Raw genomic sequence first — 26268 nt, forward strand, 5'->3', positions numbered from 1 at the left:
TTCTAAAAAATGAAATATATTTACTATAAGGACCTTTTAACAAATATTCATCTTCCCAAACCACCATAACGGCATTGGCATAGCTATTGGCACATGAGGTGCCCATAGCTACGCCATTGTTCTGCCAGTAAAAGTTTTTTCCAAATACAAAAACATTACAGCATAGGGCAATTTCAAACAAAACCTTTAGAAGTAAAATCTGCCTAATTTTTTTTTTTCTTTTTTGCTGGGGGGGGGGGGGGCTCTCCTATACCCATGATTTATAAATATGCTGCCTCAGAGATCGGAAAACTTGGAGAAAGCATATTTATAGAAATTATCTGTGTATTTCAGTGTGTACCACTACAATACACAGACTAGCATTTGGCTGTGAGCAGATGAGCTACAAGCAACTGAATTCCGAGTAAGTAAACAATAATTGAGCTGTAGCATATACTGCACTGTAGTCTTAAGAAGTAACAAAAAGGCTATAGTGCATGTGGTTCTGACATGCCTTACCACTGCTGCCACATTGGTAGGCTTTGGGCAAGCATCCATCCTGGCTCACTGGTGTCTCTATTTTAACATCATGTGTGAAATGCCAAAGTATGAATAAAAACTCATCCTTATATGGTGTGAAAGTGGAAGGTGTCATTTACAAAAAAAATTACTTTTAGTGGCATCTGGCTAAGAAATGAGCAGGTATTTCAAAGGCATATATTTCACTGGCTAAAACTCCACTCTGCAATTATACTGAAGGAAGTGAAAAAAGCTCCAGAATTAACAAGAGAGTAAGCTTACTGAAGGCAGTATTGACTGAAAAAAAAAATTTACCAACAGGACAGTGGCAGAATTTCTTACTCAAGTCATATTTCAAAACTCAATGGCCATTAAACCAAGATAATCCCTCGGATTCAGAAAGGGTCAAGATGAGTAGTAAGCCCTACCACAAGTGGCCAACCCCTCTCAGTAACCCTTTCTATTTCACAGTCTGGCTTACCACAGTGATGTTCCACAGTCAGAGAAATCACCATGGTTGGCCATCCCACCAGCCATATTGCTCAATAATGAGGTATTCTGAAGGAGCAGCTAATGCTAATTAGCCATTTGCTCTCCCACAGAAATGTCTGCAGTAAGTGATTGATGCTGCTGAATGATTGCATAAATAATTATGCTGGCCATAATTAGCTTGGCAAAAATGGTGTGCTTCCCCATTATATTCAGTGGGAGAGACCATATTGCAGGTAGTTTCAGGGAAGTTCAGTGGAGAGATAGTGGTGGGAAGTGTGTGTGTTTATGGGTATGGGTGTGTGTGTGTGTGTGTGTGTGTGTGTGTGTGTGTGTGTGTGTGTGTGTGTGTGTGTGTGCATGCGTGTGTGTGTGTGTGTGTGTGTGTGTGTGCGTGCTTGCATGCGTGAGTTTGTGTGAGTGAGTGTGATTGTGTTTCTATCTTGATTATCATAGCAGGGGTTAGGTAAAGGATCTAAACTGTTGTGTGTTTGCGTTGATGAGTAGATGTCTGACTATGTGTGGGAATGTCTGAGAGTATATCTGTGTGCTTGACTGAGTGAATGTATGAATGTTTACATGAGTGTAAGAGAATGAATGAGGGGGTGCCTGTGCCAATGCAATTCATGGTCTGTCAGTGGAAATTACCATGAAAAATGCTTTTAGCACTGGCAGCAATTATGGGTAATTCAGAGATATGCGGATTAGAAGATAATGAGGTCTTCCTCAATTTTTATTGCACCTAAACATATGTTTGAATTGCTTTTTCCAGAGTTGCGTGCACAGTGCTTGACAATGGTAGACAGTTTATGTTGACACAGCCCAAGTCTCTGCATCTCAATCATTATGTTTTGACAAATGTAAAAATGGCAAATGAATACCTCTTGCAATGAAAACAGCATCAAATGGGTATAAAAGAAAAATGAGCAGTATTTTAGATAAAATAAATAATGTGACACATCAATTAAGCCTTGACTTACCAAACTCAGAGAGGACTAAGAAATGTGGCTATGAAAAAGACATTTACTTTCAAAGTCAATCACATTTCTGGAATGTTTGCAGTTGCTGAGTTCAGCCACCATCTTTTGTATGTAGTTAAGTCGTATGTCATGTTGTTCATATTACCTTTTACTCTGCCAGCATCTCTGGTGCTCCAAAGGTAATTTTGCAGAAAACAGAAAGCAATGGTTGTGGAAAATTCAGTCTTTACAACATTGCTTATGGGATGGCTGAAAAAAATCAAAGAGGAAGAATTCTGAACTTTCCCTCATTTAGATAGAGATGATGTCATTAAGGTATTTAATGTGGTTAATTCAACTACAGAACAAGAGACTGATTTGACTATTGCTAAAATATGAGTAAACCATATTGTGAGCCTCAAAAGAATGTGTTATATACTTATTTGATTTTCACTTGAAATTGTGGCTCACAACAGACTATTGTTACTTATGTGACTGAACCAAGGCATAAAGCCAAAATCTATGACATTGGCTGTTCACAAATAGAAAGTTCTCACATCTAAATGCAATCTTGGGTATTGACTACCTCTGTGGTATCACACTGGGTTGAAACGGCTAAGCTTAAAATGACCTTCGGGTCTATAGCCTAGTAATCTCGTATGAGTTTGATGAGCTGCTTGATTCTTTGGTGAGGGAGAGAATTGTGGGATAAAACTGTAAAATAAGAACTAACTGAAGTACTTCAGAGTCTGGTTTAACTTTGAACAAAGATGCGAATTATGTCAGGCAGTATAATTAGCTAATACACAGATGAAAGAGCTCATTTAGAAACTGGATGTGGATGAAATTAAAATGAAGTTAACGTCTGGTATTACTATATTAAAAACTCTGTTAGGAGCTCAGCAAGCTCCTGCCTGGTGCCCTGCAGAGTTCTACAGCAGCAGAGAGACAAAAGAGAGACTTTGGAGTGATTAAGTATAATTTGTCTGCATTTTCTTGCTGCCTTTAGCTAATTCCACCTAAAACGCCAATTTTCTAGAGTTTCTGTGATTTAAAAAGCTTGTTTCAGCTACATATTGTACTTATTTTACTGCCTGCATTTTAACAAAGTTGTTTTGTGTTTAAATTACCTGTTTTTTGTTGTTTGTTTGCAGATGGTTTACCAGGATAGTCCATTGGGCCAAGATGAACCAGTTTTCAATGGAGTCCCGGGGAGAAAAGCTCCAAAAACAAGCAAGGTTACAATAAGGTTTTAGGTTACAATTTTTACAAATGTTACAGACTAGAGCAAAAACATTACAAAATAGTACAGACTAGTGAAAAACATTACAGATACTACAGACTGGTAAAAAAGGAACATTGCAGTATAAATACTGAGAAGCCATTACATCTTAAGGAAGCTTGCACTTAAGAGATACATTCTAACTTTAACTGTTGTAGGCTACACACTCAAGTGTGATAGCCATTTCTGTGCGTTTAAAGTGTTTTTTTTTATTGTATCTGCTTTATTTTCTGAAAAAAACAAAAAAAAAATATACTTGTTTTCTACCTTGCTAAGCTAGTATAGTCCAATTTTCAAGTTAGTGCTGAACTCAGGGCTGTGTTACAAGTTTCTGAGTTTGCCCATACCTTACTTGGATAGAAAGAAGTTTCTCTGTTCACTGTGAAAGGGGGAGCTTTGAGCAGCCTATCTGTCCCTGGAGGAGTGGTTTCAGCCCAGAAATTAGTAGTTTATTGGCCGTTTTGGGCTAATTTCTATCTCTTTCATTTCCCTGCTATAAAACCTGTATTTGCAAGGTTTTTGTGTTAGTATACAGCTCAACAAGCTCCTCCCTGGTGCCCTGCAGAGTTCTACAGCAGCAGAAAGACAAAAGAGAGACTTTGGAGTGATTAAGTATCATTTGTCTGAATTTTCTTGCTGCCTTTAGCCAATTCCGCCTAAAACGCCGATTTTCTAGAGTTTCTGTGATTTAAAAAGATTGTTTCGGCTACATATTGTACTTATTTTACTGCCTGCACTTTAACAAAGTCATTTTTCTGTTTAAATTACCTGTTTAACTGTTGTAGGCTACACACTCAAGTGTGACAGCCATTTCTGTGCATTTAAGTGTTTTTTTTATTGTATCTGCTTTATTTTCTGAAAAAAACAAAAAATATACTTGTTTTCCCGCCTTTCTAAGCTAGTATAGTCCAGTGTTCATGTTAGTGCTGAATTCAGGGCTGTTACAAGTTTCTGTGTTTGCCCCTACCTTACCTGGATAGAAGGAAGTTTCTCTGTTCACTGTGAGAGAGGGAACTTTGTGCAGCCTATCTGTCCCGGGAGGCGTGGTTTCAGCCCAGAAATTAGTAGTTTATTGGCCATTTTGGGCTAAATTCTATCTCTTTCGTTTCCCTGCTATAAAACCCGCATTTGCAAGGTTTTGCACGCCAGGCAGCACCAATTAGTTAGGGTATAACTATTCCCGGCTCCACAAAGTGTACTCTTCAATTTTTCCCTTGGAACTAGACAAACTTTCAACTTAGGCACTCAAACCATTCACTTTTCATACCAGCACTTACTCAAAACTCATTGCAAGCACTAATAAACCTTAGCACTAGACCCCCCCTATACTGTAGAAGAGGAAAAGGCTCTCTATTCGACCTTACCAGCCAATCAGTAAAACAGTTCACTGTACCTACCCAGGCATGTCCAAAGGGCAGTTTCAAGTATACTCTCCGGTCCCAACTGGTGAATCTGGGCATTTTGAGGCAATGTTACAATTGCCTCATGTACACAGACAACCCTCTCCTCCTTCCACCAAACACTAATACATGGGAGGGATGCAATTATACAGCCAAACTGGAGGCTAAGCTCTCTCAACCCAAGACTGGACCAGGCAGTCAAGAGGAGAAGGGAATTACTTGCATCACACCACCAATCTCATATAGACCTATGAAACCAGCACTGGCAAAAAACACACATAAAAATACACAAAAACATACTCAGAGGCTCTAAATAAAAATTTGCAGAAGCAACAGAGACCTCCAAAGCAGACATCCAAGCAACCTCCACCCCCCCAACACAAACCATGAAACACATACTTCACAAAACCAGTGTGCCACACAATCACAGCCCTTAAGGCAAAATAACATACCCAACACACTAGTAATAGGTGACTCTATAGTCAGGCACACTGACGTCCCACTCACTAGGCTGAACAAGGAGAAGGTTACTGTTAGCTGCCTGTCGGATGCCAGGATCCGCCACATAACTCAAGCACTCAGGTCACTTCAGAACAAGAACAAATATGACTCTGTCATTGTCCATGTTGGTGTGAATGACTTGAGCCATACCTCCCTGTACTACATGAAAAGAGACATGGAGGAGCTCTCTGATCACGTAGCCCAGGCCTGTATGACCCTCACCCTGAGTAGCATTCTGCCCTCACCAAGAATGATACCACGGTATAGAGAAAACATTATCAATTTCAACAATTGGCTAATCTTCTGGTGTCATTCAAAGGGGATCCAGTGTTTGTCAGCCTGGAATGACATGCTCGACAAGCCACGCTGCTTTGCTAGAGACGACTTGCACCTGTCACACTTAGGCTTTCAAATACTGGCCAAGGCTCTTGCCACCCCCATAGTGCCTTTTTGAGGCAAGGCTCAAAAGACAAACCCACCGCTGTAACTAGCACAAGTAACAAAAAACTGAGGGTAATGCTACTCAATGCCAGAAGTCTAAACCTCAAAATGCACGCACTCGAGGCACTCCACAGTATGAAGAAAATCGATATATGTGCAGTAACAGAAACCTGGTTTAGGCTCCAGAGAGCACTCCAGCACTACCAGGCTACAACTCATACCATACATTTCGGTCACAAAACCCAGATCGAAATACAAAAGGTGGGGGAGTACCCATATTCATCAAGGATACCCAAACCTCCAGATTTGTGGCACAGCATAATGCTTCAGAGATCATCCACGTGCAACTAACAATGGGCAAAACTGCTATTCAAATTATAGCTTGCTACAGATCACCCACCATGTCCCAGGACCCCCAATCCGCATTCCTGGAAACACTGGAAAACATAAAGGTCCTACTAAACACCCTGATATTGGGTGATTTCAATTACCCAAACATTAACTGGGAGAACTACTCAAGTACAAACTCCCTTGCCCAACATTTCCTAGAATTTATAAACTCAAACACCCTGGATCAACTGGTCAACACCCCCACCAGAGGTGACAACATATTGGACCTGGTCATCACCAGCATGGGCGACCGGTGTTCCACACCAGAGGTCAACCCCTTGCTGGTTAGATCTGACCATAAACTAATCACTCTGGATATCCACATTCTGCCACCACCCCCAGTCAAAGAAACCACTGTGAAAAACTTTTCAAAGCAAACTTCATATTACTTAAGACCGAGGTGGGAAGTTTCAAAGTCCCCATGCTAAAGGATAATGCTGTCTAAGCTGCAAAATCCTTTACTAATGCACTCTACTGGCACCTACAAGAATGCATGGATCATGCTATCCCAAACAAAAACAAGACTCACTCCTCCAAGAATAGGAAACCTTCTTATGTTCAATATGTTGGACCCCTGCCATAAACAAGCTATACAATAGGAGGAGGAAACTAGTACAGAAAGGAGTAAAATCCCAAGAAGGGAAGACATCTCTGATCAATATCATCAAGAAACTATGTTACCTCATAAAAATCATCCAAGGCTAGCTTTGAAAGAAAAATTGCCATGGACTCCAAAGATAACCACAAGGCATTCTTTAGCTATGTCAGGAATCTAAGTGGCAATTCTCAGATCTGCTCAGAGTTAGTGCAGAATGGCACAAAATACACTGAACCGACCTATATAGCCAACATCCTGGCAGACAGGTTCAGTGCAAACTTCACCCCCCTCTCACCCCCAAAAGGGCCCATAACTATACCAGATGAATGTAGTGCCCCTGAAATCACAGACACTCAGGTTAAAACAGCCCTCTCCAAAGCCAAAAACACAGCATCAGTGGGACCAGATGGTGTCCCAGGCTGCGTCCTACATGAGCTCAAAGATGAACTAACCCCTCATCTAAACACACTGTTTAAACTCAGCCTCTCTACAGGCTACGTGCCCACAAAGTGGCACACAGCAATGGTTATTCCACTCCACAAAGATGGAGCCACAACGGACCTCAGGAACTATTGCCCTATAAGCCTGACTAGCTTGGTTTGCAAAGCTATGGAGCGCATCATCATGGATCTCATTAACAGAGACATTGGAAACCTCCAAACACTGGTCCCTACCCAGTTTGGCTTTGTTAAGGGCAGATCATGCCTCCTAAACCTGGTGGACTCCTTTGAGACAGTTACCAAGGCTATAGATGAGGGAAAGATGGTCCACACAGCTTACCTAGACCTTGCAAAGGCCTTTGACACCATTCCCCACTCAGGTATTATAGAAAAGCTCACCAGCCTGAATATAAACCCCTACGTCACAAGATGGGTTGCCAACTGGCTCATGGACAGAACCCACATGGTAAGAGTTGCAGGAGCTAGTTACAAGTGGCATTCCCCAGGGGTCAAGTCCTAGGACCCCTCCTGTTCAGCATATACTTCTCAGAGGTATAGGCAAGCACAGGAGGACTATGGCTGACCAAGTTCTCAGACGACTGCAAACTAGGGGCTATAATTGACTCTCCGGCTGACACAGACATCCTCCAACAGCATCTCACTGAGACAGATACCTGGTGTCAAAACCATGGCCTCAAGCTAAATGCCAAAAAGTGCATAATCACCCCCTTTGGAAAAAACAAAGTACCCACAAACTACCATATAGGTGGTAGCCCCCTAAATACGGAAGACACAATAAGGGATCTGGGGACCCAAGTAGATAGAAACCTCTCCTTTGATAATCACATTGCCATAGTGGTTAGAAAATCCTTCTATGTGGCCCATCTAATCACAAAAGGGTTTGCATCTAGATCAAAAGAGGTCATTGGGCCCCTCTATGCATCACTCATCAGACCCATCATAGAGTACAATACCCCATTTGGGATGTACCTTACAAGACACCTGCAACAACTGGAAAGAACACAGAAGTACCTCACCAAGAGGATCACTGGCCTCAAGCTGATGCCCTATGCAGCTCAACTGAAGAAACTCCAGCTGTACTCAGTTGCATACCGCCTACTCAGAGGTAATCTCTGCCTGATATACAAGATCATGTCCAACCCAGAATTGATGGACATGCTCCACCTAAAGAAAACCATATCCCCTCGAGCCACACGCTCCAGGGATCTAAACCTCACCACAACAATAAATAGGATGTGCTGGAGGGATAAATTCCTGTCCCAGAGACTTCCCATGCTCTGGAACAAGATTCCAATCTACATTAGGCAGAGCTCCTCGCTAACACTCTTCAAGAGAAACCTTGACGAGCTGATGGGAAACAGAAAGTTTACCCCACGGATCACTTCAATGGCTTTGCTGGACAGAGGCACAGGGAACTAACCTAAGGGGGTGGCGAAAGCCAACACATTCTGGCTAGGCATATAAATGCCTTCAGGCAGGTAGCCTAGTACCTACCTATATATATTGTTAAAAAATGTTTCAAAGTGCATGGCCAGCCAAACAAAATGCTAATGATGCAACTAAAACTAAAAAGCATTCTGTCAATAGACATCATTTTTAGTTTATTACTATTGGCATGGTCGAGTAGTCAAAAGAGAATGTAGGAAGTGTGGACTGCTTAGTCATTTTGTCAAGTTTGAAAGTCTAAAGAGAAATGGGGAGAAATGCTCTGCAACTGATTGACACAAATGAAACTTACAACTGTTGAGTGCTGACCTTGCATAACTCTGCCTGACTCAGAGTCTCCTTGTCCATCAGATTTTCTTGCAAATAATATTTGCTTATAAAGACTGTGTGTAACTCTTTCAGTGGACACAGAAACTCAACAGCATTGTTAAAAAATCACTGGACTGAAAAGTTCTCACATTTAAGCCTGATAGTAGGGCAGTGTGAACTGGGTTTGAAAAGCTCTTTGTTAGCCTATAGTTGTTTCACTACTGACTTCTTCTGGTCACAGACAAAAAACACTGGGCCAGAAATAATTTTTTGTATGTTACAACAAACAATACAATTTATTGCTTCAACATATATCAATAAAACCATCTAACATATTTTTAAGATTATTTTGAGAACAAATTAACACAGTAAAGTGAATTCCTAGCATGCTGACACAACAGCAGAATAACAGAAGTTACAAAGCACTCACTCAGGATGATTCAAAGACTTGCAAAGACCATGATTTACTTGTCAATGAAGTTAAAAATTCATACACTTGCAGAAAACATAATTTACATATTGTTTTTTTTATTCATCTCTTTGCCCCCATTGTCTGCTGATTATCAGCCCTGTCCCAGTCAGTAGACATATTTGTTCCCTGTGCATTGAAAATGAGGCTCAATTGGGAATCATTAAGGCAGCCATCAGTTATTTTGTTTATTTAGCCCTATCCATTATGAACCTACAGAGTGACAACCTGTGGGTGAAGCATGCAATAAGCATCAGTGCTGACGCACTATTCATTTCTATAAAGGGCTGATATCATCAGGACATTCTTGACTATCTACAGGAAGTACCTATTGATTGTTTCCATGGACTCATGCATGTAGTCCTGGGGAAGTGCACTGCCACCCGCCAGGATGCCCATACCACCTGCTTGATCCATCAAACTGCTAAGCTGCTAATCAAACTCAGGTCAGTTGAGCTGTAACATTTGCAAGGATTTGGCTGACATTCAGATTGCTTATTCCTCTCCCACAGAAAAACTTCAGTCAATAGTGTAACTTGCCATACAATCCTTTCAGTGACCCTGTGCTATGAACTGTGTGTCAATTGTGCATACTATGTAATATTTTGGGAAATGCAGCCACCGCAGGATTACTGTTGCACTGTCAAGAGTAACCCCACAAGGATACGAACAGAATATGCAAATTTACAGGTATTGGCCAGAGGTAAGGATCTTACTCTTTAGCTTACACTTGGGAGGTGAAGACCTTAACCAATATGCTACCTGAATCAATGGAAGAATGTAATATCTGATAATACCATCATACTAGACTTGTTTGTTATACCTACTGTAACCCAATCTAGATTTGGAAGAACATTCATAAAGCCATCTAAATGCAATCACTTAGTGACATGATAGCAATGACTGAGTTACATAGTTGCTATTTAGTTAATGCAAATTTCTGTTAGATTTAAAATAACTGTATTGCCTTATTTCTGTATGCATGTATCTATTAACTGTATGTATATCAGGTGATATCTTAGAATAATGAAGCGTATTTGCTGTCTGTATATAGCCTGTAAACCTTTAGCTTAAGGGGTAACATGTATAGTGCAATTTTCTTTTAAGCATCCCAGAATGCTAGTCTGCATGTGGGATGTCACATGTCTCTGTTTTGCCTTACAGTTGCTGCCGTGGTAGTAATGTTTATGCAAGCATCCAGCCTTTCCCCCTGGGGTCTGCATCTCACCATCAAATCTGAAATGGTGTGATATGAATAAAAACACAGTATCACATGAACAACAGGGAGAAAAAGCTCAGCACATATGATTATGGGTGACCATTTCTCTAAGTTTGCTGTAGCTGGCAGAATTTTCAAAGATAACAAGTTTTAACTATCTCAGGGATTCATTAAAATCCTTAGCATGGTCTGTACGGATCATGGTAGAAAGGTCCTGCTCCCATGATGCAGTATTGTGCAATTCAGAGACACATTATTTACAAAGAGGAAAGACCTCATGGTGGGCTTAGTTGCATGTCTTTGTATCATGTTGCCTACCACAAAGTGCAGATCAGCACTTTGCACAGTAGGTACATCTTTTAGCGGCCACATCATGGAAGCAGAAGCACCCTCGGACGGACGGACACACACACACACACACACACACACACACACACACACACACAATACCCGTCACTATTGTTAATTCATCCATGTTGCCTCCTTTTACTCTGCGCTGGTTATTCATGGCTGATTACAGTTCACTCCATAATACCAGAAATTCAAGTTTTTTACTTCATATCCTTCTGTAAATACATGTTAGTGCACAAGGTTTGGGGTATGCCTAACATGACCCATCCCCCCTCATTTTGCATGTGTTAGAGGACTGCATAATGCCTGAAATCTGCAATCCATTGTAAAAAAGCACTTGTTGCACTAAGTTATCAGTTAATACAGCTGGATAGTGTGTGTGTGTGTGTGTGTGTGTGTGTGTGTGTGTGTGTGTGTGTGTGTGTGTGTGTGTGTGTGTGTGTGTGAAGGGTATATGATTAAAATCTCTTTCCTCCCCATTCATATTTTTAAATTGCATAATTATGACATGTCCCTGGTGTGCAGTGTCTCCCTGCACTGTTTATTTAATGTGCCTTTATGGCACTCCATAGTGAGGATCCTCTGTGTCTGCTGTCCCCCCCATCCCCGATCCCGATACTGTTAAAGTACTGTTAAGGCTCAGATGCAGAGAGATATCCCTGGTGTCTAGTGTTTCCCTACCCCTAATCTCCGTACTGTTAAAGTGCCATTAAGGTACAATCACAAAGAGAGACACTTAGTGTCTAGTATTCCCCCCAACTCCAATCTTTGTATTGTTAATGTACCATTGTGGCACAAAGAGCTAGCCCTGGTATATAGTGATTACCCCCAATCCTGTGATATGTCTCCATAGTATCTAGTTGCTCCCCATGTCCTGCCCTAACTCAGGTTGCAGGTCTTGCTCATTCACACAGGACTGAGTGCTGGTATGACAATCCCCACCCTCACCCCCCCAACACATACACATTAGCACCATACCATATACACACACACACACACACACACATACACACATACACACACACACACACACACACACACACACACACACACACACACACACACACACACACACAGTCCATACCTCTCAACTATACAGATTTTTGCAGAATGATCACATTTTTGTCTCGGATTTCTGGCCTGTTCCTCATAAAATGTATGGTTTTCAGCCATATCACTGGAATGATATCAATACTGAAGTCACTAAATAGTTACATACATTTGAGTTTCAGACTTAAAATCCTTCAGAAAATGCATCTTAACACAAGTCCTGTTATTGTTACACATGTTTAAGTTTAAAAGAGCAATATTTAAAATCTGTTTCTCTTTTTTGGCTGTTGTCCCCCCATTATGTCAGACTTTGCCTGGATTTCTTGCACTAAAAGGTTCAGAGCTATGACAGACAGACACGCCTGTGCGTGCACACACAGACAAACAACCGCCTGCCCCAATCACATTAGTGAACCCATTCACCCATATATAGACATAGACATACATACACAAACACATATATACACATAACACCTCAATAACTACCCCTTGCAACCTCTCAGGCAGACATTCACATATACATTCACACATGCAGCCTCTGTCATACACTCATGCCTACAAACTTTAACCTACCACTAGAGCTCCCAGTACATACCTCTACCACAGTGGATAAATATGCCCTTTAGGCCATTTTCACTACCATGAGGTACAAGTAGTGACTGTGTTAATCTACAGTGCCGAGTGATTCTATAGATGCCTTCCTGGAGGAGGTTCTATGAGTAAGAGCAAATGGTTAATTTGCATATGCCTCTGTCCTAGGCCTCCTTATTTGCATACAATATGGCCGTGGAGACAGCCCTTTGAGGTGCTACACATCATTATGCAAAATCACTGTGCAACACTGCATTAAGGTTTTACAGGAATTCAAAATGGTTACCATAAGTTCAACATCTCTTGCACACCTCATGGTAATCTTTATAATTTTTCCCTATGATTTATCTCCTTTGAGTACTGTGTATTACATTTTTTTCTTCTATTTTTTTGGAATTTATATTTCTCCAGAGAATTTGTATCAACCCTCATCCTTAAACAATATCCCTTAAGTATGCATTGTTAGATTAATAAAGAACATATGAAAAGATACATTTTATTGAAAAATGAATAATATAGGTCATATCTTTAAACAAATTCTGTCTTTGACCCTTACTAAACTTACAAAGTTATAAGGTGTGTACTTAGGTTAAGTTTGAATTGCAGTGTGTGTTACATCGATTTGTTTATTGTACCACGTGGGCGTAATGGGACTCTAGCTATTACAGATGGATTATACCAGAATCAAAGCTTTTAAAGAATAGTAGTTGCCTGGCAGTGAAGTATTTTTCTCAAACTGGTCAATGTCACTAAGTATTTAGAACAAGAGAAAATAACTATGAATTATAATTTCTGTCTCATACTCCTCTTTATGTCTTTCCAGGTCTCAGATGCAATAAAATCTGGGAAACCAGACACAAATGTATGGAAGTTCCGCAGCTTGAAATACAGTTTTACAATCTGTACTTTTGTAGCAGTTTTAGGAGGAGTATTCTTTTTGCTGACTATACGTTACATCAAAGATGACAAAGAGAAAGCACAGCAGATCATAAAAGGTATGTTACTAAATAAAAAGTTGCTGTGGAGTGTTATGTCTCTCTGAAGAGGTAGCACTTTCATGTGATAAAAGTAGAAGACAAAGGTTGTAATTTAACTTTAGTTGATGTCTATCATTGCTTCGCATTCATCTTCTACTATTTATGTCAATATATCATGGTGCTTGTTGAAGTTTTATGCTGGCATGTTGTTCACCAAAGCTGCCATGTCAACACATAATTGTGCACATGTATGAGTCAGTGAACATCTTTCAGTGATAACACATAGCAATGTTAATATGTGGATGGAACTGTGGGAGTTTACTTATTTATTTAGTTTGTTTACCAGGGTATTACACTCCTCACAACAGCCCATTTGGAGGCATATTCCCAGGTGGAAAAATTCATAAAAAAATTAAACAGAAGAAATTCACAAACAAAGTAATCACAGAAGATATATAATCCCATATACTATTGCTACAATGTGTAATTATTATTAACAGGATAGAGAAAGATATGTAAATTAATTTTACTAGTAAATATAAGCAGAAAGCAGCTGCAGCTGAAAATAGAGAGTAAAAGTAGAAGAGATGCAGGTGAGGAGGGTGTTAGGTTATGTGTCCTGTGAAAAAGCACTTACAATGACATTTTTGATGGAGATGTATTTTGAGTTGAGCTAAGAACCTGGGGAAAGAGGCGACTTCTTTTAGGTTGGGAAGGAGGTTGCAAGAGTTTGGTTGCAAGAATGGAGAAGGAATGGTCGGTAGGGGGTGGTTTTATTATGCAGTTTGGCTGCAAGAGGTGGGAGGGCACCTGGTTGAAGTAGTTTAGAAAGAAGAGACCCTAGAAGTAGCTGAGCTCTGTACGAAATTGGCTGCCACTGGGATTTGGATAAAGTAATGCAGTAGTGTCCTGAAGGAGATTACTGGAAATAAATTAGCAGATTTTATTTTCAATGGACTGTAGTAGGCACAAGTGTTTTTTTTTTTTTTTTTTTTTAGCAGCTGTGGATAGGATTGGGAGCCTGTACTCAAGCTGAATAAGGAGGACTCCTTTGCCAATTTTAGATCTAGCTGGTCTGGACAGAAAGGGAGATATTTTTCAGGACCAGAATAAAAGAGAACTGATCCTTTTCCTCGTATTTTCAATATGGCTTTGGAAGTTAAGTGATTAGTCTAACCATAAAAATAAGTATTTAAAGGATGTAGTTGTTTCTATCAAGGAACTACTGAGATCTCTGATGTTGCGATTTTTAGTTTTTTTTCAGCTTTTTGCAAGGTTTCAAATAACATAATTTTTGTTTTGAAGAGGTTTAGGAGTAGCTTCTGGTTGTATAGTCAAAGAATTAAGGGAGTAGAGGTCAGACTGAAGCTGGGTTTAGAAAGGAGAATGTGAGGGACTGGATTGAGGAATAACCATGTCATCTGCATAAAGAGTGACAAGAAGGTTAGGGAGATCAGAGGGCAGTTTGGTAATAAAAATTTAAAACAGTGGGTCAAGCATGGATTCCCGGTGCACTCCTCTGATAAGGGGTGCTGGAGGTGATAGGGATGAGCCTAGTCTGAAATGAAATACCTGTTTAAGAAATGTTGAAACCAGATGACAATGTTGGGGCTGACCCTGATTTCTTGGATGGAGTCAAAGAGCAGGAAGTGGTTAATAAGATCAAAAGCTTTGGTAATGTCAACGAAGAGAGCTCCTGAAAGTTTTCCTTTATCCACGCTGAGACGTATCTCATTTAAGTGACTGTACTGCTGTCATTGTGCTCTGGCCAGCCCAAAATCCATGCTGTTTAAGAGTGAGGAGGTGGTACTTAAGATGTAAGTCAACAGTTGGTTGTAGATTAGTTTTTAAGTATTTCCAACAATATTCTCTATTATATATTGCTAATAAAAATGCTTTAAGTGTAAGTAACTGAAATTAATTTGTTGAACTGGTCTTGTTGTGATATATTCGTCACAAGACAATGTTACTGAAAGCCATTTCACCTGGCAATTTGTTGATAATGTATTATAGGATATTTATGCCAGAAAATTTTAAAAGATTTCATTAATTTTGGAATTCATGCTTTCTTCTTTAAAGATGGATTTTAAAAAGTCCATTTGGATATCTTTCTTGAGCTTGCAGATTGGATTCATGCTGAGTTTGCACAAGGCAAGTTAACCATGCTCTTCTATTGATGAACAGTGGTAATTTACATTAACAGTCTTCATTTATCTATAATGCCAATGGACACAATGTAGGGAGCCATGAAAACTGTATAAATGTGTTTTATTTTAAAACAACAATACAGCACTAATACTGATATTTAGTAAAAAAATGCAGCTTTAAAGTTTTTCCCCTATAAATATTTCTAACTTGAACCCTGACACAATATTTGATGTAACTGAGATCCTGAAAGCTAGTCTACATTACATTGGACTGATAAGCCAGTAGAATCTTAATAACACAGACCTACACATTTAACAAATTCACCATTAATACAGGTTAAGTAAAATACTACAGCAGCTTAGATCTACGAGCTGTGATAAGGAATAGAAATACAAATGGAAGTACCCCACAGAATAATGTGTTGGCTGTTTTCAGAATACATAAATCTAAGATGTGTAGCAGTGCAGTCATATGGCATATTCCAGTACATGCAAAATAATTAAAAACTCCCACAAGTACTGCCGCAAGTAAAATGCTGTAGTGACGTGTACACCTCATAACTCAGTTGAGAAATCCATGTTGCAGAAAGTGTCAGCATCTGAGTACATAATGCCTACTGATATGCTAGATCCCAATCATTCGATTGTTCATAGGTAGGTACTGGGCTATCTGCCTGAAGGCATTTATAAGCCTAGCTGGAATGTGTTGGCTTTCGCAGCCCCCTTAGATTAGTTCCCTGTGCCTCTGTCCAGCAGAGCCACTGAAGTGATCCCTGAGGTAAACTTTCTGTTTCCCGTCCATTTGTCAAGGTTTCTCTTGAAGAGGGTTAGTGAGGAGCTCTGCCTAATGTAGATTGGAATCTTGTTCCAGAGCATGGGAAGTCTCTGAGACAGGAATCTATCCCTCCAGCACGTCCTATTTATTGTTGTGGTGAGGTTTTGATCCCTGGAGCGTGTGGCTCGAGGGGATATGGTTTTCTTTAGGTGGAGTATGTCCATCAATTCTGAGTTGGACATGGTCTTGTATGTCAGGTACAGATCACCTCTGAGTAGCTGGTATGCAACCAAGTACAGCTGGAGTTTCTTCAGTCGAGCTGCATAGGGCATCTGCTTGAGGCCAGTGATCCTTTTGGTGAGGTACTTCTGTGGTCTTTCCAGTTATTGCAGGTGTCTTGTAAGGTACATCCCAAATGGGGCATTGTACTCTGCAATTTACTGTTGTGACCACATTGCACTATATATCTGGCTCCACGTGCATGTGTGCCAGCTTTCATTTATATGTCATTATGGATAGGGGAGGGATCACATCCACTGATTCCTCAAGTGTTAGATCGTGAGCTTACTTTGATCCTTCTCCTCTCCATACAGGATCATTCACCTCCACTGATTCCTCAAGTGTTAGATCGTGAGCTTACTTTGATCCTTCTCCTCTCCATACAGGATCATTCACCTCCACTGATTCTTCAAGTGTTAGATCGTGAGCTTACTTGGATCCTTCTCCTCTCCATACAGGATCATTCACCTCCACTGATTCTTCAAGTGTTAGATCGTGAGCTTACTTTGATCCTTCTCCTCTCCATATAGGATCATTCACCTCCACTGATTCCTCAAGTGTTAGATCGTGAGCTTACTTTGATCCTTCTCCTCTCCATATAGGATCATTCACCTCCACTGATTCCTCAAGTGTTAGATCGTGAGCTTACTTTGATCCCTCCCCTATCCATAATGACATATAAATGAAAGCTGGCACACAAGCACGTGGTGCCAGACATATATAGTGCAATGTGGTCACAACAGTAAATTGCAGACATTACAGGCAAACATTAGCAGCATCTACTATGTGACATTAGAAAGGCAATAAACTTTAAAAAGTTCCCATAGTTCAGGTAATTAAAATATAGTGCATGCACACAGTATGCTATGCTATTTCACCTGCAAGTTAATTATATTTATAGCAGTTTATAATCAACCATTCTATAAAAGATAAAACAAACAAATGCATACACATATACACACACACACACACACACACACACACACACACACACACACACACACACACCTACAAGTATTCATCGTATGTGCTTGTGTGTAAGTTTATGTCCTTCAATAAATGTCTTGTACCCCCACATTGTGTAGTGTCAAACATCCTCAAGCCTCAAACAATTTAAATGTTTAACCCCTTGTCTATACCCCTTGCTTCTAACATCATACCATACCACATGTCAGTTTGCTGTTGCTCAGCTAGGCGCTCCACATCTAAGGGTCAAGAGAACTCTTGAAGTCACAGTGCAATGAGCATACTTAGGTTCTGAGCTACTCAGAAGTTGTGCACAGTTCTGACTGCCAGTTAGTTCTAGAATCATCTTTTTGACAGTACCACATGCCAGACATAGCATTTACTGCGCATCTCTTATGAATGGCAGATGATGTTTAGGAATCCGGGTACAGAGTAAAACATTTATCAAGATTTAATATGAGACACTTGAAGCCTCTCTGGATCTACTGAAACAAACAAAAAAAAAATATGTAGAAATAATACATGAAAAAGGTAAAGATGTCACTTTGGAATGCTTAAAAAAAGGTAACATGGTTAAAGAGAAGATTGGAAACTCAACTTCTGGTATTCTTTCTTCATTAGATTAAAAACAGAGGAACTCCTCTTGGTCCTTAAAACTATCACTAATGCTCAAAGGTGACTGCTTGTTCATCAAGTTAAAAGAATCATTCCAGTGGTTTTATCACAACAGGTATAGTTTGAAGTAACAAAGGAAGTACAGCAGTGTATTAGTAACAAAAACTGCTTCTTAATTCAGTTAAATGATGAAAGCATTGAAGATGTTCAAAAATCAAAACGTCACAATCATTCAAAAATCAAGATATTCCCAAACAGATGTAGAAAGAGCAGAATCACAAATTGTAGAAGAAATCCTCAGTCACAAAGAAAATAATTTAAAGGAAAACCTGATGGATTTGATAGAAATGGATAAATATAATTATATGTATGAGAGACAGAGGCTGCCAAAAGTAGATAAGAAACTGATTGTTAAAAAAATAATAAGCCAAATTAATAGACACTGTTAAAAAAACTAATAAACTAAATCAATAAAGTAATTGGAAGAGAGATCCACATGATATTAAAGAATTAACAGAATACATTACTGCGAGTGATACTACTGATAAACAAAGGATTGCCAAGAAAGCATAAATAAATTCTAAACGAAAATAAAGGAACAAATAAATCACCGACATGGAAGCGGTAACTAGAAACAAATGTGAAAAAGTTAAGAAAATAAGTAGCATTATTGGAAGAATGTAGATAAAGAAATCAATCTAAAAAATAATAGAAACGTGAATGAGCTAAAATGAAAACATAACATCAAAACAGATCAGAATTTGAGTTGCACCAACTTTAACAATAAATTAAAAATTTCTGTACTGTCCAAAAACCCAGGAGATACACTGAAAAATATAAAGAAAGGATACAAAACAAGCAGTTTATGGATGATCCAAAGACATTTTGCAGGGAACTAGGAAAGAATATAGCAATAACTAAGTCACCACCAAGAACCGAGGAAATTAATACATTCTGAAAAAAATATCTGTGAGGACCTAGTTGAACACAACAAGGTGACCAAATTAATAAAATAAGTAAAAGAACAATTAAGATACTCTGATAAAGAAGATATGGATTGGAATAAAGCAACTGCTGCTGAGATAGAGACAAACTTAAGAAAGGCTTCCAGCTGGAAAATGCAGGTCCAAATGTATATCTAACCTTTGGAACCCAAAAACTATTTCAAACCATGCGCCAATAATAACTAAAATAAAAACACAGGGTAATGAAATAAAAATGAGACACTGGCGCTTTCCCACCTATCTGTTGAAAAGACAGGAATTTAAGGAATGGGTAGTGAAAATATAGCTAAGGAGTGGTATAAAATTAAAGTGGAGGTTAAAAATATGGTGGAAATAAAAGAAAGTGAGATATGGTTAAGAAATAAGAATTATTTAGAGGAACTGACAAATATTAAAGTTTTACAAAATAGGGAAAATCCCAAAGAACAAGAAGGGGAGCAACTCCAGAATGCTAAACAGAAAACAAGGGATTACCTTGATAATATTTATTTATTCATTGGCATTTGTTTATTGGGATAGTCCACTGGGCAATGACCCATTTTCAGTGGAGGCCCAGGGGAAAAAGCTCCATAAACATAGAAAATATAACAAAAATTAATACAAAAAAATATACAAATAGAAAATATTAACAATTAGTTAAAGCACAGAGTAAAATGCATAGTAGGTACAATGAAATGCAAACTTACAATTACAGAATAGGTAATAAAAATTGTAAAAGATTCTGTTGCAAGTTAAGTTGAGTAGTCTACAGACAATTTACAGATTGTATAAAATGTAATGAGAATAAATACAAGAGGAAAATGGATGTCAGGTTATAGAAGAGGAAGGCACAGTACAAGTACCGATCCAGTTAGAAGAGTGGTGTTCTCACAAAGAGGTTTTGAAAGAAGAATGACAGTGTCTGGTTCTAATTAGTAGTGGAAGGGTGCTTCAGGCTCTGACTACCACATAAGAGTAAAACAGCTGGCCTACAGGTAGGTTAGGCTTGTGAACATGCGGTAGGTGTTGATTCTCAGATCTGAGACACCTTTCCGGAAGACAGCACGTGAATAGTGAACTAAAAGCAGGACAGTTTGAAGGTCTGTAAATTATTTTATGTGCTGTAGTTAATTGTAGGTAGGTCAGATAGTGTAGGTATTCAAGCCAGTTCAGTGAGTGTAGAGATGTACAGTGATTAGCCGAATGTCTGGCATTTGTTGCGAAGCTGGCGATTTTGTTATAACGTGTTTCAAGCTTTGATTTTTAGGGTGGAGAGCAGGTTAGTAAGTAGAGGGGCACCATATATAAGACAGAGAAGTAGACAAGTGGTAGCAAGTATTTGTTTAGTGGAAGGCTAAGGAAATGTTTGTGTTTGTAAAGAATGCCTAGCTTTTGATGTGTTTTACTGATGTTATATTGTATGTACAGGTCGAATTTTAGGCTTTCATCTATTATTACACCCAGCAGTTTAGTGTGACTAATGACTTTGATTCTAGTATTGGTCTCAGAAAGTATAGTGTATACTGAGTTTTTTTATGGGGTATTTTTCTTGGGGGTATATGAAATAAATTTGGTTTTGTTAGGATTGAGAGACAGATGATTATTGCTTAACCAGATCTCAATGGATGTAAAAGCAGACTGAGTAATTTGTTGTAGATCTCATGAAGAGTCAGCGGAAAATATGATAGTAGAGTCATCTGTATATTGTATGAGGGACCCTTGACTGAAAGAAGACTGAAGATTATTAACAAAGATGCTGAATAGAAGTAGCCCTAATATAGAGCCTTGGGGAACTCCAGTAGAGGTGTGAAGATATGGAGATGGGGAATTTTGCCATTTAACTGCCTGTTGTCTGTCTGACAGGTAGCTGGAAAACCAGCTAAGAGAGGGAGGTGAGAGACCAGTTTTTGAGAGCTGATTTAGAAGAAGTGAGTGAGAGACTGTATCAGAAGCTTTTGATAAGTCGAGAAATAGGGTGGAGACAATTTTGCCAGAGTCTCAGACTTTGTTGACTGTGTCCATGAAGGATATTAAGGCAGTTGTGGTACTATGAGATGGCCTGAATCCATGTTGACTACTTTAGTCAACGTCAGGAGGTAGAATGGCGACAATGTCGAACCTGACATTGTGGAAATACAAATGTCACCTCCATCTTGAGCCTTTTTATTGTAGAAGTTGGAATGGGATTAAGTGAGAATTTACGTGAAGGATTGTTAACTGGTTCATTGGGATGAAGTGAAGCTGTAGAAGAAGGGGACAGGGAGGGAAGGGATGAAGTGGCAAATCCAGTATAATCAGTGTTAGAATGAGGTTGTGTAAACTTAGCAGACATGCTTGCTATAGAATTTATGAAGTGCAGGTTAAATAGACTGACTATTTGTTGTGGTGTTTTGTCTGGATGTGGACATGGATTGCTTTTTGTTCCTGGATTTAGGAGTGATATTATAGATTACCAGAATTCTGGGGGTTCTGCTTACGGTTGCATTAAAGTTTGATGTAATACTGTTTTTTGTCATTTATTACTTGTCTTTTAACCTGGATGCAGATCTGTTTGAATCTCAATTGGACTGAAGGATTTTTTTGCCATTGTTTCCATGTTTTATCCCTAGTTAGAATATGTTCTTTAGTAGGTCTAGTTAGTCATGGGGCATGGTTGGGTTTCACCCTATTTACTTGAAGGGGTGTGAGACTGTTAAATGTTTCTAAAAACTGTAGTATTGAAGTAATCCAGTGCTTTATCTAGAGGAAGAATGTTTTAAGTTGTTTCAGTTCATATTTTTTTAGTATATTGGTGAATGTGTATGGGTTAAAATCAGTTAGATTCCTAACTTGTTTGTAATGGTGCTGCTTATAAAAGGAGGGAGCAGTGCTAAAACAGAGGCTGGGAGGTGATCACTGATGGCATTTGGGAAAGTACCGACTGAAGAGATTTTAGTTGGATCTGTGACCAGTATCCATTCTAGGATGGAAACATCATTAAAATTCCTATTAAATCCAGTTGGAGTGGTTATAAGTTGAGTGAAATTAAATAGGTTAATATTTAAAGATGGAATTTGGAACAAAAATTTAACTAATTGATGTTGACATCACCCAAAATGATGGTTTCATTTTTGAGTGTATTAGAGACCGAAGACAGTACATCTTCCAATACTAGAATGTTGTTGACAGGGGGAATGTATAGAACCATGATACACAACTTTTTTGACTTATTTCTTTTTGGGAAGGAAATGAGAATTTCAGCATCTGAGAAAAAGGGAGTGGTATCTCTGTATAGCATTATATTGTAGTTGTTTAGGAAAAGGAGAGCTATACCACCTCCTTTTTTATGGAGTCTATGAGTACTAATTGTACTGAAGCCTGGAGGGAAGAATTCAGAGTCCCTGATATTATGTTTTAGCAAGATCTCTGTAGCACTATGATATATGGTTTATTGAGCTCCATCCAAGAGTGTAGGCCAGTAGTTTTGTTACGAATAGTTTGAAAGTTTACTGTTAACAATATGTAGGGATTTATAAGAATAATTGGTGTTAGATACTGTAAGTGGGTTGGTGGCAGTAGGACCTGGGTTAGGGTGCATGTCACTGCCTAGAGGTAGGATAGAAAATTTTGTAGCATAAAGTAAAGGTGGTTGATTTTGCTTTGACTTAATGAAGTAGAACATAACGGTGAGACTAGGGTTTTTTTTTTTGATTGAATATAAGGCAAACTGTTTTGGGTGGGAGAATTTTTAATTTGGGGAAGAGTAGTGGATTTATCTGATAGAGAGAAGGCGATATTTCAGTGCAGCTCTCAGACAGGTTTGACTGGTTACAGAAGTGGGTTTAGAGATAAAGATGATAGAGTTGAGTGTAGAGAGATATGCTAGTAGAACTAGAAGCAGGAACATATGAGAATGTAGAAGTAAGTGTTTGCTGGACAGAAATCTGGAAAACAAATATGTTTGCAGTAGTGCAGGTAAGAAAACTGGTTATTAGTTAGAACAGTAATAAGTTAGGGTAAGAAAAAGTATTATGGTGTGTATGGAAATGTTATTGTAGATATGGGTAATCCAGGAGGGTTATAATATTATATTAATATTATTATAATAAGGTATTAATGGTTGGATATTTAAGGCTGTACATGCAGGAATACTGGGGTAGAAGTATTAAGATTAATTAGAAATAGAAAGTACTGAGGAACAAAAATACTACAACTGGCTATGCATGTAAAGAAAGAGTAGGTTGTGACTGGTTAATCAGGAGAGGTAGGCAGGGCTATGAGATATAAGTTTAGGAGTAGTGTGGGTGTGTGGGAATTGGGAGTAGGGTAGGGGAGCATAGTGAGCCTGAGTGCAGCGAGGGCTGAACCTGGACCCTCTTTTCATCAGGCTACAAAAACAATTGGTAAGGTACTCAAAACCAGTGAAAATGCAACAGAATATGTTACTTAAAGCTAAGCTATTAAAACTGAATGGAATGCTTTTAACTGTAAAACAAAAAATAGAGGGAGTGAGTACAGAAACAGATGCTAACTAGGACTACAACTGTTGTTTGGTGACCGTGGATAGTTTATTGTGTAATAAGAAAAATACTGCTATTGGCTAGAATCAGATTATCTGCAAATGCAGAGCAGGAAAATTTCCTGGTAGAATGCACCTTTTCCTTGTTGGATTCACCTTGCCATGGCAGGTGTAACAAAAAACAATACTAGAGGGAAACCAACATGCATTAGTTTGCTTAGAGGCAGGTTGCCCCTTCTTTGATCCTATGTAAGAAATAAAAACACTTTCAGCCATCCTAAAGCATTTAATTCTGTCAAGGTAGTACCTGAGCTGTCAATGCATATCCAAGGTATGAAAGTATCCTCTCTCCCTTATTCTTAGGTTCTGGGAAGGACACATGTAGGTTAACAGACTTACTAAGGGTAATTTCTGAGACCACTTTTGGCATGAAAGAGAAGTTAGTATGTAACAGAACCTAGTGCCTATGGGAAATCAGTGAGGATGTCCCACTATGAGAGCATGCAAGGTTAGAGACTCACCTTGCAGATGTCAGAGCAATAAGCAAAACAGTTTTCCATGTTAAGAACTTCAGATCAGCCTGAACAGCAGGTTCAAATGATGGTAAGGTCAATTTGTCCAGAATATAGTTGAGATGCCATGAAGAAGAAATTTATTTGCATGGGGGTCTCATACGAAATAATGCTTTCATGAACTGTTTTACCAAAAGAGAAGAAGAAAGACTGGGATCTATTGGAAGACAAGCACAGATGGCAGCTAAATGTACCTTAATGAACACATAGAATAAACCACCCTGAAGTAGCTCACACAAATATTTCAAGACCAGAGGGATGCTAACCTCAACGGATGAGTGGGGTATTGAAACAATACCCTACTCTGGCATTGCTGACAAACTCAACAGGTTAGGTACAAACCTGTATGTCACCTGGTGGATAGCCAACTGGCTCACAGACAGGAACTAGGAAGTTAGAGTTGGGGAGCCTACCTCTACAATGAGGCCAGTCACAAGTAGAATCCCTCAGGGATTGGTCCTTGGACTGCTCCTTTTTGGCAATTACTTCTCTGAAGGCCAATGTCAGTGGTCTCTGGCTGAATAAATCTGCAGGTGATTGCAAATTAGGAGCTGTCATTGAATCCTACACTGACACAAATATTTTCCAGGAAGGGCTGACATAGACAAACAACTGGTGTCAAGGCTATTGACTAAAACTAAATGCCAAGAAATGCATAATAGTATCCTTTGGGAAGTCACTCACCCCTGGTAACTATCATATTGACAACACACCCCTTAGAGTTGACTAAGCAGTGAGGGACTTAGGGACACACATGGAAAGTAATCTAGCCTTTGACTATCACATGTCTACAGTAGTGAGGAAATCATTCTATGCTGCTGCACAACTTCTAAACAAAGGTATGGCATCTAGGTCCAAGGAAGTCATTATTCCACTGTATTTGGCATTCGTCAGACTCACCATTGAGTACAATGCCCCCATTGGTATGTACCTAACCAGGCATATCCTTCAATTGGAATGTCCACAGAGGTTCCTCTCTAAAAGAATATAGGATATAAGTAAAATGTCCTATGCAGACCACCTCAAGGCCCTATCCTTGTATTCTGTCTCCTACAGGCTGTTGAGGGGAACCACCACCAGAGTTACCCATTCTAAAGACTTAACCCTTGCCTGTGATATAAATAAGACATGTTGGAGAGACAAGGTATGTATCCCAGAGACCACCCCATCTCTGCCACAGGCTCCCTATCCAAGTAAAGCAGAGTTCCTCCCTAACCCAATTGAAGTGTAACTTGGACAATTGGATGGGTAACAAGAAATTCATCCCTGGTTTGGCACCTACATCTCCAATGGACACAGGCAACCTGTAAATGGTTCATCTCCCAAGGCCCTGTTTACACTTAGCAAGGATACCAGAACTTGTCAGAGATTTGGGATGCATGGCTAGGTTTAAAAAGGCCCTTGTGGTCATCAGCCTAGTAAACACCTATGAATCTCTGCTCCCATTTAGGCAGCACTTGGAAAACCTCGTCCATTTGTAAATATAAGATTTTCTAGTTGTAGGTTTTCTGGATTCCTTTAACAACCACTGCACATCTTCATGAAACAAGTGCCTAAACATAGCCAAGACTGAATCATCCACTCTGTTAGTCGTACTTGCTTCAAACTGGGGTGCGCCAGTCACTCCTGAGAATTTTTGAACACATCTAGAGTGTGAGGAAGTCTGGAGTAATTGCCCTGGGCCAATACCATTAGAAGGGAAACCAAGACTGCTTGTGCTACTAGGGGATCACCACAATGATTTCTGGCATTTTTTTCTGAACCTTTAGAAGCATCTTGTGAATCAGTGGAAGGGGTAGAAATGTACACAACAGCATTCCTGTCCAAGGGAATGAGAATGCTTCAGTCCCCAAAGCATGGCTGCAAGACTGTCTGGAACAGAATTTCTCCAGTTGATTGTTTTAAAAGGAGGTGAACATTTCTATTTGAGGTATTCCCCACATCTGGACTAGATCCTGGAACATCACTGCCATCAGAGGCCGCTTGTGTGGGTCTACCCAGA

General features: G+C 39.4%; 1 protein-coding gene across 1 annotated transcript in view; it reads left to right on the forward strand.

Moving 5' to 3' along the window:
• The window catches only part of LOC122787460 (protein spinster homolog 3-like), a 517894-nt gene that overhangs the window by 485387 nt on the left and 6239 nt on the right, over positions 1 to 26268 (forward strand). The window contains exon 11 of the mRNA XM_044054192.1: positions 13278 to 13449. Coding sequence (XP_043910127.1) covers positions 13278 to 13449 — 172 coding nt within the window. The remainder of the gene's footprint in view (positions 1 to 13277; positions 13450 to 26268) is intronic.

The sequence above is a fragment of the Protopterus annectens genome, chromosome 13.part0 (genome assembly GCF_019279795.1).
Source record: "Protopterus annectens isolate FY-2018-M chromosome 13.part0, PAN1.0, whole genome shotgun sequence".
Classification (NCBI taxonomy): domain Eukaryota; kingdom Metazoa; phylum Chordata; order Ceratodontiformes; family Protopteridae; genus Protopterus; species Protopterus annectens.